Raw genomic sequence first — 18,811 nt, 5'->3', positions numbered from 1 at the left:
TTTTTTCCTGCTCTGTTAAAGCTTAATTGACCATATAGTTGAGGGTTCATTTCTGGGTTTTCTGTTCTTTTCTATGATCGATGTGTCTATTTTTGAGCCAGTACCATAAATTTTGATCACTACAGCTTTGAAGTATAACTTAAAGTCTGAAATTGTGATGCCTCCAGTTTTGCTTTTCTTTTTCAAGACTGCTTTGATTATTTGGGATCTTTTGTGGTTCCATATAAATTTCAGAATTGTTTATTCTAGCTCTGTGAAAAACAATGTCGTTGGTATTTTGATAGAGATTGCAATGAATGTGTCGATTCCTTTGGGTAGTATTGACATTTTAACAACATTTGTTCTCCAATTCATGAGCACAGAATGTCTTTCCATTTGTTTGTGTCTTCTTCAATTTTTTTCATCAGTGTTTTATAGTTTTTGGAGTACAAGTCTATTTCTTCTTCACTTACGTTTATTCCTAGGTATCTTGTGATTTTTGGTGCAATTGTAAATCAGATAGATTTCTTAATTTCTCTTTCTGCTGCTTCAGTATTGATGAATAGAAATGCAACAGATTTCTGTACACTGATTTTGTATGCTATGACTTTACTGAATTAGTCTATCAGTTCTAGCAGTTTTATGGAGTCTTAAGTTTTCCATACAGAGTATCCATGTCATCTGCAAGTAATGAAAGTTTTAATTGCTCCTTGCCAATTTGGATGAATTTTATTTCTTTTTGTTGTTTAACTCCTGTGGCTAGGACTTCTATTAGTATGTTTAAAAAAACAGTGGTGAGAGTAGTCATCCCTGTCTTGTTCCTGATAGTAGAGGAAAAGCTCTTAGTTTTTCCCCATTGAGGAATATATTAGCAATGGTTTTCCACATATGGTCTTTATCATGTTGATATTATATTCCCTGGAAAGCTGCTTTGTTGAAAGTTTTTTATCATGAATGGATGTTGTAGTTTCTCAAATGCTTCTTCTGCATCTATTGAAATTAGCATATGGTTCTTTTATTAATGTGGTATATCATGTTGATTGATTTGCTAAATGACATATCTGATAAAGGGTGAGTAACCAAAATATATAAAGAACTTATAAAATTCAACTCCCCAAAACCAAATAATCCAATTAAAAATGGACAGAAGACGTGAAAAGATACTTTCCCAAAAAAGACATATAGATGGCCAACAGACACATGAAAAGATGCTCAACACCACTGATCATCAGGGATATACAAATCAAAACTACAGTGAGATATCACGTTCCATCTGTGAGAATGACTAAAATCAACAACACAAAAATCAATAGGTGCTGATGAGGGTGTGGAGAAAGGGGAACCCTCTTGCACTGTTAGTAGGAATGCAAACTGATGTAGGCACTCTGGAAAACAGTATGGAGGTTCCTCAAAAAGTTAAAAATAGAGTCTCTTCCTCTCGGGGTTCAGACCTAGTTTGAGGCAACATGGCTAAACACACCAAGAAGGTTGGAATCGTGGGCAAATACGGGACCCGTTATGGTGCCTCCCTCAGGAAGATGGTGAAGAAGATTGAGATAAGCCATCACGCCAAGTACACTTGCTCCTTCTGTGGCAAAACCAAGATGAAAAGACGAGCTGTGGGGATCTGGCATTGTGGCTCCTGCATGAAAACCATCGCTGGTGGCGCCTGGACCTACAACACCACTTCTGCTGTCACAGTAAAGTCTGCCATCAGAAGACTGAAGGAGTTGAAAGACCAGTAGAAGCGCCGCCGTTTGAAACATTGCTAGCCTATAATAAATGGGTTAATTTATGTAACAAAATTAAAAAAAAAAGTTAAAAGTAGAACTACCTATGGTCTAATGCTACTATGTATTTACCTCCAAAATATAAAATACTAATTCAAAGGGATACACACACTCCAATGTTTATAGCAGCATTATCTACGATAGCCAAACTATGGAACCAGCCTAAGTGTCCATTAACTGATGAATGGATAAAGAAAATGTAGGGTGTGTGTATATATGTACATATATTACTCTCTCTCTCTCTCTCTCTCTATATATATATATATATATATATATATATGTGAAACTTAGTAATAAAAAAGAATGCAATCTTGCCATTTGCAACAATGACATGGAGCTAGAGAGTATAATGCTTAGTGAAATAAGTCAATCAGAGAAAAATGAGTACCATATGATTTCACTTAATATGTAGAATTTAAGAAACAAAGCAAATGAACAAGTGGGAAAAAAGAAAGAGACAAATTAAGAAACAGATAGTTAATTATAGAGAACAAATTGGTGGTTACCAGAGGGGAGGGGGTGTGGGGATAGATTAAATAGGTGATGTGGTTAAGGAGTATACTTGTCATGATGAGCACCAGGTAATGTATGGAATTACTGAACTGCTATATTGTAAACCTGAAAATAATATGACACTGTATGGTAAATAACTGGAACTAATGTAAAAACTTAAAAATAAATCATCCCACAGAAATCTCTGGGTCTAGATCCTTTCACTTGTGAGTTCTATCAAACATTTAAATAGAAATAATACTAATCTTAATGAAGTCCCAAAAGTTCATTTCCGCTTTTGTTTCCTTTGCCTTGGAGACATATCATGAAAGAAATTGCTATGGCTGATGTCAAAAAGGTTACTGCCGGGGTGCCTGGGTGGCTCAGCGGGTTAAGCCTCTGCCTTCGGCTCAGGTCATGATCCCAGGGTTCTGGGATCGAGTTCCGCATTGGGCTCTCTGCTTGGCGGGGAGCCTGCTTCCCCTCTCTCTCTGCTCTGCCTCTCTGTCTGCTTGTGATCTCTCTCTCTGACAAATAAATAAATAAAATCTTAAGGAAAAAAAAAAGATTACTGCCTATGTTCTCCTCTAGGATTCTGATGGATTCCTGCCTCACGTTGAGGTCTTTTATCCATTTCGAGTTTATTTTTGTGTATGGTATGAAAGAATGGTCAAGTTTCATTCTTCTACACATAACTGTCCAATTATCCCAGCACCATTTATTGAAGAGACTTTTTTTCCATTGTATATTTTTTCCTGCTTTGTCGAAGATTATTTGACCATAGAGTTGTAGGTTTGTATCTGGGCTCTCTACTCCATTCCACTGGTCTATGTGTCTGTTTTTATGTCAGTACCATGCTGTCTTGGTGATCACAGCTTTATAATAAAGCTTGAAATCAGGCAACCTGATGCCCCCAGTTTTGTTTTTCTTTTTCAACATTTTCTTAGCGATTCAGGGTATCTTCTGGTTCAATACAAATTTTAAGATTGTTTGATCCAGATCATTGAAAAATGTCGGTGGAATTTTGATAGGAATGGCATTAAAAGTATAGATTGCTCTAGGCAGTATAGACATTTTAACAATGTTTATTCTTCTAATCCATGAGCATGGAATGGTCTTCCATCTTTTTGTGTCTTCTTCAGTTTCTTTCATGAGTGTTCTTTCATGAGTGTTCTGTAGTTCCTTGAGTACAGATTCTTTACCTCTTTGGTTAGGTTTATTCCCAGGTATCTTATGGTTCTCGGTGCCATAGTAAATGGAATCGATTCTCTAATTTCCTTTTCTGTATTTTCATTGTTAGTGTATAAGAAAGCAACTGATTTCTGTACATTGATTTTCTAACCTGCCACATTACTGAACTGCTGTATGAGTTCTAGCAGTTTGGGGGTGGAGCCTTTTAGGTTTTCCATATAAGGCATTATGTCATATGCAAAGAGAAAGAGTTTGACTTCTTCATTTCCAATTCAAATACATTTTATTTCTCTTTGTTGTCTGAATGCTGTTGCTAGGACTTCTAATACTATGTTGAACAAGAGTGGTGAGAGTGAGCTTCATCAAGATCAAAAGCTTCTGCACAGCAAAGGAAGCAGTCAACAAAACAAAGACGCAACCCATGGAATGGGAGAAGATATTTCCAAATGACAGTACAGACAATGAGCTGATATCCAAAATGTATAAAGAACTCCTCAAACTCAACAAAAACAAAACATAATCATGTCAAAGAATTGGCAGAAGACATGAACAGACACTTCTCCAAAGAAGACATACAAATGACTAACAGACATGAAAAAAATGTTCATCATCAGTAGCCATCAGGGAGATTCAAATCAAACCACATTGAGATACCACCTGACACCTGTTAGAATGGCCAAAATTAACAAGACAGTAAACAACATGTGTTGGAGAGGATGTGGAGAAAGGGGAACCCTCTTTCACTGTTGGTGGGAATGCAAGTTGGTGCGGCCACTTTGGAAAACAGTGTGGAGATTCCTTAAGAAATTAAAAATAGAGCTACCCTATGACGCTGCAATTGCATTACAGGGCATTTACCCCAAAGATACATATGTAGTGAAAAGAAGAGCCATCTGTATCCCAATGTTCATAGGAGCAATGGCCACAGTCGCCAAAATGTGGAATGAGCCAAGATGCCCTTCAATGGACGAATGGCTAAAGAAGATATGGTCCACATATACAATGGAGTATGATGCCTCCATCAAAAAGGATGAATACCCAACTTTTGTATCAACATGGATGGGACTGGAAGAGATTATGCTAAGTGAAGTAAGTCAAGCAGAGAGAGTCAATTATGATATGGTTTCGCTTATTTGTGGAGCATAAGGAGTAACATGGAGGACATTGGGAGATGGAGAGGATAAGTGAGTTGGGGGAAACTGCAGGGGGAGACAAATAATGAGAGACTGTGACTCTGAGAAACAAACTGAGGATTTTAGAGGGGAGGGGGTGGGAGGTTGGTTGAGCCTGGTAGTGGGTATTATGGAGAGCATGTATTGCATGGAGCACTGGGTGTGGTGCATAAACAATGAATTCTGGAACACTGAAAAGAAATTAAGAAAAAATAAAAATTAAAAAAATACTAATCTTAGACAACTCTTTTAAATTAAAAGAAGGAACACAACTCAACTCGATTAATGAAATCAGCATAATTCTGATACCAAAACCTGACAAAATAAAGGTAAACTAGTTATCACTCATGATCATAAATACAAAAAGCTTAAGTTAATACTAACAAATAACATCTAACAATATATGAAAAAATAATATATCATAAACATGTAGACTTTATTCCAGGAATACAAGGTTAATTTAACATCAGAGAATTAATCAGTATAAATTACACTGAAGAAAAGAGATAGAGAAAAATAACCTTATTATAATAAGTATAATGACAAAACTTTTCAAGAAAATATAAATAAAAGGAAAAGTCTTCAATCTGACAAAAAGAACTGATTTTTTTAAAAAAAATACCTAAATCTCTTTAATGTAAAACATTAAAGACAAACAAGGCAAGGATATCTTCTCCCACCACTTCCATCCAACATTGTACTAGAAGTCTAGCCACTAAATGAAACAAGAAAAAGAAATAAAAGAGGAAGGAAAAACTAAGGTTTTTAAAGTATTCATATATGACCTAATATGTACATAGAAAACACTATCTTCTTAAAAAAAAATACTTCAATTAGTGAATTTAGGAAGGCCATGGGATATAAAGTCAATAAACAAAGTTCAATCAAAGGTCTATATCTTATTAGTGAACAACTGAAAAACAAAATTGTAACATACATTGGCATGTCTAAATATCAAATACTTAGGTATAAATTGAGTACTATCTCCACACTGCAAACTATAAACCATTGTTGGGAAAAACCAAAGATGATCTAAATAAATGGAGAAATGTAACCATAATAAGGATTGAAACACATCATTTTCTGTTTTCACCAAAACCAACAACTGACGGAACTAAATCCCTGTCAAAATCCTAGCAGGAGGGCGCCTGGGTGGCTCAGTGGGTCAAGCCTCTACCTTCAGCTCAGGTCATGGTCTCAGGGTCCTGGGACAGAGCCCCACATCAGGCTGTCTGCTCAGTGGTGAGCCTGCTTCTCCCTCTCTCTCTGCCTGCCTCTCTGCCTACTTGTGCTCTCTCTCTCTCCCCCTATCTCCCTGTCTCTGTCAAATAAATAAATAAATTAATCTTTTAAAAAAATCGTAGCAGGATTTTTAAAGAAACTGACAACCTGGTTTTAAAATTTATTATGAAATGCTAACGATATGATATACCCAAAGCAATCTCGAAAGAGAAGAACAATGTTGACTTTCACTACTTAATTTCAAGGCTGCGTATGAAGATTGAATAATGAAGTTACTGTCCTATTGGTGTACATAAATAGATCAATGTAACATAATAAAGAGTACAGAGAAACCCACACATATTTTGCCAACTAATTGACAAAGCTCCACATCTTTTCCACAAGAAAAGGACAATCTTCTAATGAAGACTCTTGGAAAAGCTGGCTATCTGTAAGAAAAACAATAAATATCGACCACTCCCTTACACCTCAAAATTAAGAAGAATCACAAATTAATTGTGAAATTTACAGCCATAAAATCTCTTGGAAGTAATTTTATAATCTCTAGAACACATAAAACACTAACCATAGAGGTCTTTTAATATGGATAAATTGGACTGCATCTAAATATACAATTAAGAAAATAAAAGCGATAGGTGGAGAAGTGGATATTTACCCGCAATATATACATCTGACAAAGGACTTATATCTATAGTAACTATTTTTTGAACTGCTATGAATCAATAAAAATAAAAATAACATAAAATGTGCATATATCTGAAAGGACACTCTACAATAAAAGCTGTACAAACGGCTAGTGAGCAAGTGAATAAAATGGTCAACACCATCGGTCCCCAAGCACATGCAAAGTGAAACCAGAATTAGATTCCATTTTATATATACTTAAATGGTTAAATTTTAAAAGGTTGATCATAACAGAGGTTCATAAGCAGGTGGAGTAGCTACAGCTTTCACACACTGCTGATGGGAACATAGAATAACAAGTTAGGATACATGTTTGGCAGTTTCTTAGAAAGCTAAATATATCAGCACCCTATGACCCAAAACTCCACACTGAGATCTTCACTCAGGAGACATAAAGACATATCCAAAAATAATTTGTCTAAGAATGCTCTTAGCAGGGGTGCCTAGGTGGCTCTGTTGGTTGAGCAGCCGTCTCCGGGTCAGGTCATGACCTCAGAGTCCTGGGATGGAACCCCCCCCCCCCGCAAAAATCAGGCTCCCTGCTCAGTGGGGAGCTGGCTTATCCTCTCCTTCTGCCCCTCCCCCTGCTTGTGCGCTCTCTCTCTCTCTCCGTGTCAAATAAATCAATAAAATCTTAAAAAAAAAAAAGAATATTCTTAGTAGACTTATATACAATAGCCAAAAACTGAAACAACCCAAATGTGAATCGTCAGTAGACTGATGTAAACAACGTGCAGCATAGTCATACAATGTGATGCTTATCAGCAATAAAAGGAACAAGGATTGGTACATGGAACAACATGGAAGAACTATAACATTATGGGGTATGAGAGAAGCCAGACACAGAAGAATACATATTCTAAGTCATTTCTATGAAGTCACAGGACTGGTACAAGTAATCTTTGGTAACAGAATTCAGGCTGTGTGGACTCAGTGAGGAAATGGACTAGAAAGGGGCAGGAGGAGAATCATAAAATTCTTTGCCTTGTTTTTGGGTATACACAACTGTTAGAATGCATCAAAGTGAACATTTGACATCTGTGCTTTTCTTTTATTGCATGTGAACTAAAACTCAATTTTAAAATGTGAATGGGATTCTTTCAAAAATGTTCAAGAAGTGTTATTTTTTAAAAATTCCATTATTAATTTTGTTTAAGCATACAGATTGGTTTTCCTCTTAAAAAAACATTTTTAGTACTTCAGCAACAAGATGCCCTGCCTGGAATAAAGTGCTATTATTATTCTGCCAGACAGAAAATACTGTTATCATTGTGTCTCCTTAAATATTATTATATGGATAGATGATTTTATAGAGATGAAATTACCCATGTCTTTAGTACTAATTCTGATAGCCACAACAATACAAGTAATTGTATCTATCATTTAAGTGCTTGGGTAAGTATTAGGCATTTGATCTGTTATCTCTGGTAGTTCTCACAGTCTTATTTTGCCAATGAGGGAAATAAGTTCAAAGCAGTTACATAATTTCTCCAGGGTCACATGGAATATACTGTGAGCTGGTTTCTAAAAAGAGATCTAATTGCACTATTCTGTCCAGTATACAACACTGGCACTTAACTGGACACTTGACGTAGTTTCTTTGATATTAAAAAAAATTCTTATTAACTTTTTAGATTGTTACAGATTAACATATCAGTCAGAGTTTAATCAGAGATGAAAAACCACTAGGGCATTATACACACACACACACACATGCACACACTTTTATGTATATATAATAACAATTATCCAATATAAAATTATATTAACATATTATAAAAGTATATACGCATCTACTAACAACAATAATATATAATGGGAGTTTCATACAATAGAAATGATATAATAACAAAGATAATATCTTAAGGGATTTACCCTTACTCAATTGTGGGAGTTGGGTAAGCCATCTGCATAAGGTTGTTGTCTTGATGTCTGATGCAGGAAGTTTAGAAAGGAAGATTGTAAAATGGGAGAAATCTGGCCAGCTGAGACCCCTAAGGATGAGCTGAAGCCCCTACGACTGGGGGTAAACTGGCACCCACTCTTGTTGACTTTGATCTTGATGGTCTAAGTGTCCAGCAGAAGCCAGGACCCTCCATCATGGAGTTAAACATATACATATAGCCCAGAGATGGAGTGTGTGAAGGAGGATCAAGGGTAGAAAAGCAACTGTAGGCCCTTGTGCTGTCTCAGGACAAGAGGTAATGGAACAAATAAGTGATAATATGTCAAAATGGGCGTTGCTTTTCTTCTGCCCCTCATTTCTCCCATAAGAACTTCACTGATGGCACACATGAACTGGAAACATGTAAGAAAGGGAATTCTGAGAGATGTGGCTTTGTTTTAGCCAAGTTGACACATTATACAGCCACCATAAACCATGTGCTCATGAATTCTGCCTCTAATCAAATCTAGCCAATTAAAACAGTGTATGGAATTAAAGACAGCATCTTCCAGCCTGTCATATCTTGTTTTATCATTGTCTAGCAGTATGACCCTGGACTAGTTACCAGTGTTCTCTGAGACTGAAAATCATCATACAGAAAGTGAAGATAATAACAGTACCTATAATTAACACTACTATTAAGAGTAAGAGAGGAGAAATTTTAAAAAATCAACTCAGAATAGATCTTAGGACATGACAACCAATGTATATTATTAATACAGAATGAATAAACTCTCAAACCACACAAGTAGAATCCTATTCCTTAACTTTAATTGGTTAACTAAGATAATTTATAGTATCTTGTAATTATGGACAGTAAATTACAATAGAACATACTTCTGCAGACTTATGTATATAAATGTAAATATAAATACATGTGTTTATAAAATTGCATGTATCAGTAAAAGTTCAGTTTGAAATAGGTATATGTCAAGTATGTCACAGTGCTAATAAATCCGATTTAATAGAAGAATCTGTCTAAAAATAGTCTATCACATGAAGGCTTCTCTACAGGATTTATAATGACAGCAGGGCTTTGTATGCTTTATATATATATAACATTGTTATACAAGCAGAGTTTTTCTTATCTCATTTTCCTTAATCACCATCTATAATGAAAGCAGTTGTTTATGGGCTGATATATAGTAATTTAGATAAAGAAGGGTAAGAATGCTCAGCTGAGCTACAGTTAAGTTATTTAGTATTTTTTTTGAGAAACAGAGTTAGAGTGCATCACTTCTTCATTATCTACAGTCTGCCTCTCCAACCACATCTGCTATAAAAACGTACCTGATTATCCATGCAACCTAACTACCTAAACAAAAAATGCCTGATCATATGTGTAATGGTTCATTAGAAGGGGATTCACCTTAATTTGACTATATCCAAATACATTTATCAAAGCAGAAAATTCTAAGGACCTAAAAAAAAAAAAAAACTAAGAAAAGTAATGTGAGTTCAGCAAGGGCTCAAAATACAAGGTCAATATGCAGGTCAATTACGTTTCTATGTATGAACAAACACCAGCTCAGACTTTAAATATATATTTAAAAAACACTATCTATTGAGGAGTCTAAAACTAAAAATGCTTAGAAGTTAATTTGACAAAATATATTCAAGGTGTGTACACTGAAACAACAAAATACTGCTGAGATTAATTACAGAAAACCTATAAATCAAACCATGTTCATGGCAGCACCTGAGTAGCACAGTAGCATAAGTGTCTGACTCTTGGTTTCCACTCAGGTCATGATCTCAGAGTTGTGAGACAGTATCCCATGTTAGGCTCTATGCAGAGTGTGAAGTCTGCTTGAGTTTCCCTCTCCCTCTGCCCCTCCCTGCCACTCTCTCTCCCTAAAATAAATAAATCAATCTTAAAAACAAAAAAACAAAAACAAGAACAAAAAAACCATGCTCATGGATCAGAACACCAAATATTCTTAAGATGACTCTCTCCAATATGGTCTATAGATTCAACTTTAAATCAATCAAAATCCCTGCAGGATTTCTATAGAATTTCACAAACTGATTCTAAATATTATATAGAAATGTAAAAACCACAGCTTAAACAGTTTGGAAAATGAATACGTTTTGAAAAACTTATACTAGCTGGTTTTGAAACACCATAGAGCTATAGTAACCAATAAATTAGGACTGATCATGTCAATTTATGATGATCAATAGCACAAAGAGTCCACAAATAGGTCCACCCTCATACAGTCATTTGATTTTCTCCAAAACTGCCAAGGTTATTCAGTTTGGAAAGAATAGTCTGACAAATGGTGTGGAAGCTAGTGGGTATCTGTAAACAAACAAACAAAATTAACCTTGATCCTTACCTCACAAGATAAATATTAACTTGAAATTGATTATAAACTAAAATATTATAGGTGGAAATAGAAAATTCTAAAAGAAAACACAGTAGAAAATTTTTATGACCTTGGGGTAGGCAAATATTTCTTATTTAGTTTAGACATGCTAAGTACTTTAAGGACTTAGTAGTAAATTGGATGTCATCAAAATTAAAACATTTTCCTCTTGAAAAGGCACTCTTTATTTTATTTTTTTTTTAAAGATTTTATTTATTGGGGCACCTGGGTGGCTCAGTGGGTTAAAGCCTCTGCCTTCGGCTCATGTCATGATCCCAGGGTACTGGGATCGAGCCCTGCATCAAGCTCTCTGCTCAGCGGGGAACCTGCTTCCTCCTCTCTCTCTGCCTGCCTCTCTGCCTACTTGTAATCTCTGTCAAATAAATAAATAAAATCTTTAAGGATTTTATTTATTTGACCCAGAACACAAGTAAGCAGAGGAGCAGGCAGAGAGAGGAGGAAGCAGGCTTTCTGTGGTGCAGAGAGTCCGACCCTGAGATCATGACCTGAGCTGAAGGCAGAGGCTTTAACCCACTGAGCCACCCAAGCACCCCAAAAAGGCACTCTTTAAAAAGAAAAGACAGGGGCATCTGGGTGGCTCAGTGGGTTAAAAAGCCTCTGCCTTCAGCTCAGGTCATGATCTCAGGGTCCTGGATCAAGCCCTGCATCAGGCTCTCCACTTGTTGGGGAGCCTGCTTCCCCCTCTCTGTCTGTCTGCCTCTCTGCCTGCCTCTCTGCCTACTGTGACCTCTCTCTTCCTCTGTTAAATAAATAAATAAAATCTTTAAAAAAATAAATAAACAAATAAAAGGAAAAAGCAAGTCATAGAATGGGACAGGGATAGAATATATGCAAGTCATATATGATAAAGGACTGTATCTAGAATATAAAAGGTGCTACTTCCTTAAGGGTGCACAGGAGAAGAATGAGGCACAAACAAGTCAGCTATAAAAGAGAGGGATCAGGTGATGACAGCTGGAAGGACTGTCACCCCAATGACTCCTCAGTCCTGTATTTATTAGATACAAGATAACAAAGAAAGAGAAGAAAAGAAGATTATATCATAGCCACAGGTCTAGTAGGTAAACAAGAAGGAATGGGAGTCGGGGGAGGAGTCAAGATGGTGGAGAAGTAGCAGGCTAAGACTACTTCAGCTAGCAGGAGATCAGCTAGATAGCTTATCTAAAGATTGCAAACACCTACAAATCCAATGGCAGATCGAAGAGATGAAGAACAACAATTCTAGGAACAGAAAATCAACCACTTTCTGAAAGGTAGGACTGGCGGAGAAGTTAATCCAAAGCGACGGGAAGATAGACCCCAGGGGGAGGGGCCAGCTCCTGGCAAGCAGCTAAGCAACAGAGCACTAAATCAGGACTTTTAAAAGTCTGTTCTGCTGAGGGACATCACTCCAGAGGCTAAACCGGGGTGAAGCCCACGCGGGGTCAGCGTGGCCTCGGGTCCCGCAGGGTCACAGAAGGATTGGGGGTGTCTGAGTGTCACAGAGCTTGCAGGTATTAGAACGGGGAAGCTGGCTACAGAGACAGAGCCAAGAGTGAGCTCATAGCTCGGGGTTACCTTGAACTGGTCGCAGGCTCGGTGAGGTTGGAGCGCGGCTGGAGGTCAGGCAGGTGGGAGTTATTGGGCGCTGTTCTCTGAGGGCATACTGAGGAGTGGGGCCCCGGACTCTCGGCTCCTCCAGGCCGGAGACCAGGAGGCCGCCATTTTCATTCCTGTCCTCCGGAACTCTACGGAAAGTGCTCAGGGAACAAAAGCTCCTGAAAGCCAACCGGAGCAGATTACTCAGCCCGGCCCCGTAAGGGTGGTGCAATTCTGCCTGGGGCAAAGACACTTGAGAATCACTACAACAGGGCCCTCCCCAAGAAAATCAACAAAATATCCAGCCCAGAACAACTTCACCTACCAAGGAGTGTAGTTTCAATACCAAGGAAAGCAGCAGAATTCCAAATGAGGAGAAAGCAAAGCATGGAGCTCATGGCTTTCTCCGCATGATTCTTTAGTCTTGTAGTTAATTTAATTTTTTTTCTTTTTCATTTTTTTTTCTCTTCTTCTGCTAAAATTTTTTTTAACTTTTACCCTTTTCTTTTTTAACGTTTTTTAACTAGTTTATCTAATATATATATATATTTCTTTATTATGCTTTTTCATTATTCGTTTTCTTTTTTTAATTGTTTCTTTTCTTTTTTTTTTTCTTTCTGAACCTCTTTTTATCCCTTTTCTCCCCCCTCACGATTTGGGATCTCTTCTGATTTGGTTAAAGCATATTTTCCTGGGGCTGCTGCCACCCTTTTAGTATTTTAATTGCTCCTTCATATACTCTTATCTGGACAAAATGACAAGGCAGAAAAATTCACCACAAAAAAAAGAACAAGAGGTAGTACCAAAGGCTAGGGACCTAATCAATACAGGTATTGGTAATATGTCAGATCTAGAGTTCAGAATGACAATTCTCAAGGTTCTAGCCAGGCTTGAAAAAGGCATGGAAAATATTAGAGAAACCCTCTCGGGAGATATAAAAGCCCTTTCTGGAGAAATAAAAGAGCTAAAATCTAACCAAGCTGAAATAAAAAAAGCTATTAATGAGGTGCAATAAAAAATGGAGGCTCTCACTGCTAGGATAAATGAGGCAGAAGAAAGAATTAGTGATATAGAAGACCAAATGACAGAGAATAAAGAAGCTGAGCAAAAGAGGGACAAACAGCTACTGGGCCACGAGGGGAGAATTCGAGAGATAAGTGACACCATAAGACGAAACAACATTAGAATAATTGGGATTCCAGAAGAAGAAGAAAGAGAGAGGGGAGCAGAAGGTATACTGGAGAGAATTATTGGGGAGAATTTCCCCAATATGGCAAAGGGAACAAGCATCAAAATTCAAGAGGTGCAGAGAACGCCCCTCAGAATCAATAAGAATAGGTCCACACCCCGTCACCTAATAGTAAAATTTACAAGTCTTAGTGACAAAGAGAAAATCCTGAAAGCAGCCCGGGAAAAGAAGTCTGTAACATACAATGGTAAAAATATTAGATTGGCAGCAGACTTATCCACAAAGACCTGGCAGGCCAGAAAGAACTGGCATGATATATTCAGAGCAGTAAACGAGAAAAACATGCGGCCAAGAATACTATATCCAGCTAGGCTATCATTGAAAATAGAAGGAGAGATTAAAAGCTTCCAGGACAAACAAAAACAGAAAGAATTTGCAAACACCAAACCAGCTCTACAGGAAATATTGAAAGGGGTCCTCTAAGCAGAGAGAGCCTACAAGTGGTAGATCAGAAAGGAATAGAGACAATATACAGTAACAGTCACCTTACAGGCAATACAATGGCACTAAATTCATATCTCTCAATAGTTATCCTGAATGTGAATGGGCTAAATGCCCCAATCAAAAGACACAGGGTATTAGAATGGATAGAAAAACAAAACCCATCTATTTGTTACCTACAAGAAACTCATTTTAAAACTGAAGACACCTCCAGATTTAAAGTGAGGGGGTAGAAAAGAATTTACATCAGAAGAAAGCAGGAGTGGCAATCCTTATATCAGATCAATTAGATTTTAAGCCAAAGACTATAATAAGAGATGAGGAAGGACACTATATCATTCCTTATTCATCTAGGAATCAGATCCATATTTCATTACAACATGAATTTTTGTGATTTAGATATTAAACATTATTATTTTTTAAAACCCAGATTCTGGATAAAGAAGGGAAATAAATTTGTGTTAGAGTTAGGCAAATACCAAAACAACTACCTCAAAATGCCAATTTAAGGACACTACCAAAATTAAAGCAATTGAGAAAATTACTTTTTTGTTATGATATAAAAAAGATGGAAAATCTTGTCCTCTTCATCTTCTTACCATCACTTTTAACTCCATTCTATTAGAGCTAAACTGGATATGTGAAATCCATACCTCATGATCTTAGGGTTGAGGTGTGTAAAGCCAGTTTTAACAACCAAATATTAATATTTTTTAGACAATAAATTCATTAAATACTATCAGCCATTGATAAAGACATGAGTTAATAAAGGATTTAACATACTTATGGATGGCAAGACCCAGTACTATAAAACTAAATCTTCCTTGACAATTATGTACAGTTCTGATGCAATGTCTCATTTTCTCAGCAGATATTTTTGGAAGAAATTGACCACAGAATCCAAAATATAGTAATGCAAAGCCAAAAATAACCAAGGCTATTGTTAAAGACGAAGATAAAGGCCCTTTGGTATCATATGGCAATACTTATTATAATTAAGACAATGTACTAATGGTGCTAGAATATGCAAATACATCCACAGAACAGAACAGATCTGATAATCAGATCCGCACATATATGGTTACTTTATTGGTACCAAAGGTGACAGTTCACTTTAAAGTAACTGCTTTTTTAAAAGTGGTTCTGTGGGGGCACCTGGGTGGCTCAGTGGGTTAAAGCCTCTACTTTCCGCTCGGGTCATGATCCCAGGGTCCTGGGATCGAGCCCCATATCGGGCTCTCTGCTCAGCAGGGAGCATGCTTTCCTTCCTCTCTCTCTGCCTGCCTCTCTGCCTACTTGTGATCTCTGTCAAATTAAAAAAAAAAAAATTTTTTTTAAAGTAGTTCTGTGTCTAGAGGTATTCACATGGAAAAAACAAGTTATGTCTTCTTCCACAAAATACACACAAAAAATAAGTGCAGATCTAAAAACGGAAACTCATCTCATGCAAAAATAGAAACTCATCTGGAAAATAACCTAGGAGTGTATCTTCATGATTCTACGCAGTCAAAGTTTCTTTAACAGGACACCAAAAGAACCAACCATAAGTATGGTCAAATATCAATAAACTGGACTTCATGAAAGGTTTAATTTTGTAAATTTAAAGATGGATTAACTGAAGAGTGAAAACACAAGACACAAAACTGGAAGTGGTATTTACTATACATCTATCTGACATAAGATTTGTATATGGAATGTATGCCATTATATATATATGTATGTGTGTGTATCTGTATGTGTATGTGTGTGTGTGTACATATATATGTATTTATATATATACATACATAAATACAGAAAAACAAATAAAAAATTAGCAAAATACTTGACCTGCCACTTCTCAAATATATACATGTGTGCGTATATATATATATTCTCTATATATTATTCTATATATGTGTGTGTGTATATATATATCCAAATAAAAAGATGTTCAACCATAACAGTCATCATGTAAGTGTAAATTAAAACCACAATGTAATATGACTAGACAACCCAAAGATTAAAACAAAAAAGGCCAACAAAACCATATGTTGTCTAGTATGCAGGAAACCTAGAATTCTCATTTGCCGACAACTCAGCTATAAATTGGTATACTATTTTGGAAAGCTCTTTGCCACTCTTTAATATATGTATACTCTATAACTTAGTAATATGTCTTCTAGGAGTACATCCAACAAGAATGTGTCTATATACACAGCTAATCACACATATGAGATTGTTCATAGCAGTATTATTGGAAATTAACAAAACCTGGAAATAATGCAAATGTGCATGGACATTAGACCAGATAGAGTATTATAAAAATTAGATACTTTAAAAGCATTGAAAATAAACTACAATGACATAATAACACAGATAAAACCCTACGACATAATGTTAAGCAAAAGAATCAAACCAAACAACCAAACATGCATAGTTTTATCTAAGGAAAAATTTACAAACAGGCAAAACTCATTTTGTATATTGGAAGACAAGGTAGTAGTTGCACTTTGTAATGAGAGAGAAAAACTATTGGGAGGACTTTTGTGGTGCTGCTAATATTCTAATCACTCATCTGAATACTGACAACATGGGTCTGTTTATACTGTGAAAATAGTTAAGGTGCATATTAAGCATTTTTTCTCAATGCTAAGTTTATACAATATTTAAAAAAGAAAATAAATTTAAAAAATTAAAAGTGGTTACTTCAGGAATGATATATTTTATTTTCATTTGGTATCATAATGATCTTCCAGAATGTGTTTTATCAAATGCACGTTTTATTTTTATAATATTAAACTTCAGATATGCATTTAAAAACAGAACCTGCATGTCAAGTTTTTCCATGACTGAAAAATCCATAGTCATGTGAGTTGTCCTTACCTTCAGGAGTCAGTCTCAACAGGTAAACTGCAGTACACGTCCTTTCCTCCTGGAAGTGGCTTATTGAAAAAGGGCTAGCCAATGGATTCCAATGTGGGCCACTTCTGCAACCCACTGTTGTGTAACAAAGAGCCTGATCACCTGGTTCACTAATACAAACATGAAATTGAGAGATCTGGCATGAATGTACACATGGATGAACAGGAGGTTTTCCAGAGATGAATGAACAAAATTAGACCATGCTTTCTGAACTGAACAGAATCAGTGAATAACCAATAGCTTTCCAGTTCCTGACTCTAACCAGTCTTTGAGAAGTCCCGTCACACTTCTTGCCCTTGTGTTCCATAGATGGCATCCTTATATCCAAGTGATGAAGTACCCACTTTTGCTTATAAAAATTATCAGATAGGGGCACCTGGGTGGCTCAGTTGTTAAGCATCTGCCTTCAACTCAGGTCATGATCCCAGGGTCCTGGGATCGAGCCCCATATCCAGCTCCCTCCTCTGTGAGCCCGTTTCTCTGTTTCTCTCTCTCCCTCTTTCCTGCTGCTCCCCCTACTGTGTTCTCTCTCTGTCAAATAAATGAATAAGATCTTTAAAAAAATTACCAGATAATTTGTCTGATAAACTGGCAGAGTCAAGAGAAAAGACAAATGTCTGATAGATTTTGATGGAAGCATCAATGGATTTGAGGAGAAAGTCCTAAAAGTGGTACAACACCATGAGAGAGCAGGTTTTGGTGCTCACTTGACTGCAGAGGGTTTTCTGAAGGTGCTGTGAGTCAAGGAAAGAGAGGACAAGAGACTCAAACTAGGAGCAGCAGTTACCCCGAAAGCAGTTTTCCATAGTAAAAGTTCTCAATGCATAATAAAACTACTCTTTTTACTGCTAAACTGACAATGGTTACACAAAAGACTGCTCAAGACCCATAAATTAGTAACACCTTTAGCTGTTGACCATCATATAGTTGTTTGTCCCTTTTGGCAAAACTGACTGAATACCTAGTTGTTTAAGCATATAGGATAACAGCATTCACTAAAATATTTTTTAAAAAATTAAAATTGCATAATCAACATAAGTGAAAATAAAACTGCAAATAAAAAATTTAAAAAGAAGATATTCAGATGATCACATATATAAAAGTTAAAAGCTAAATAAGTCAATTCAAATGACCAATTAAATTCAAATCATATTATTACTAGAAAAATATGAAAAATGAATGAAAACAAGAGAAATCACTAGTTGGAATTTTAGAAATCATGCAAAAAAGTTACAAATCTATCAAACATTATATAAGTCATTATCATATCAAATATGATAATGAAAGATAAGAGAATCAATAGGAAAAGTTGACTCTAAATTGCTACTAGATAATGTAAAACTAGATAGATTTTTTAGAAAAATGATAGCTAAAGAAGTGACATATGATATTATATTATAAGACATAAAAACATTAGAAAAAGAACAGGTAAAGAAAGGCTGGAAATCCAGTTAATAGGATTTGTATGGAACTTAACATCCCAAGGGCCAGAAATCCAGAGAAGAGTTAGGAAAAAATGGACTTAAAAATACTTGTGGGGCACCTGGGTGGCTAACTCAGTTGACTCTCTGACCCTTGATTCTGACTCTTGGTTTCAGCTCAGGTCATGATCTCATGGGTCTTGAGACTGACACTACAGCAGCCCCGAGCTCACTGGGGAGTCTGCTTGAAGATTCTCTCCCTCAGCCCCTCCCCCAAATTGTGAGCACACTTGCTATTTTTGTAAAAAATAAATCTGGGCACCTGGGTGCCTCAGT

At 36.4% G+C, this 18,811-nt stretch overlaps 1 protein-coding gene across 1 annotated transcript; it reads left to right on the top strand.

The window, feature by feature from the left end:
* Positions 1–1,437: 1,437 nt before the first annotated feature.
* On the top strand, positions 1,438–1,784 carry LOC101691800 (60S ribosomal protein L37a-like). Its single transcript, XM_013053909.2, has one exon. The coding sequence runs from the start codon at positions 1,446–1,448 to the stop codon at positions 1,722–1,724; it is 279 nt and encodes a 92-aa protein (XP_012909363.1). The 5' UTR covers positions 1,438–1,445; the 3' UTR covers positions 1,725–1,784.
* Positions 1,785–18,811: the final 17,027 nt, after the last annotated feature.

The sequence above is a fragment of the Mustela putorius genome, unplaced genomic scaffold (assembly GCF_011764305.1).
Source record: "Mustela putorius furo isolate JIRA1106 unplaced genomic scaffold, ASM1176430v1.1 tig00003850_pilon_pilon_pilon, whole genome shotgun sequence".
NCBI classification, from domain to species: Eukaryota; Metazoa; Chordata; class Mammalia; order Carnivora; family Mustelidae; genus Mustela; species Mustela putorius.
Note: the sequence above shows the minus strand (reverse complement) of the source record. Positions and strands in the feature narration are given on the sequence as shown.

Bases quoted from the DNA above. Each gene is read 5' to 3' on its own strand.
- LOC101691800 (XM_013053909.2), top strand. From the start codon at position 1,446: ATGGCTAAACACACCAAGAAGGTTGGAATCGTGGGCAAATACGGGACC.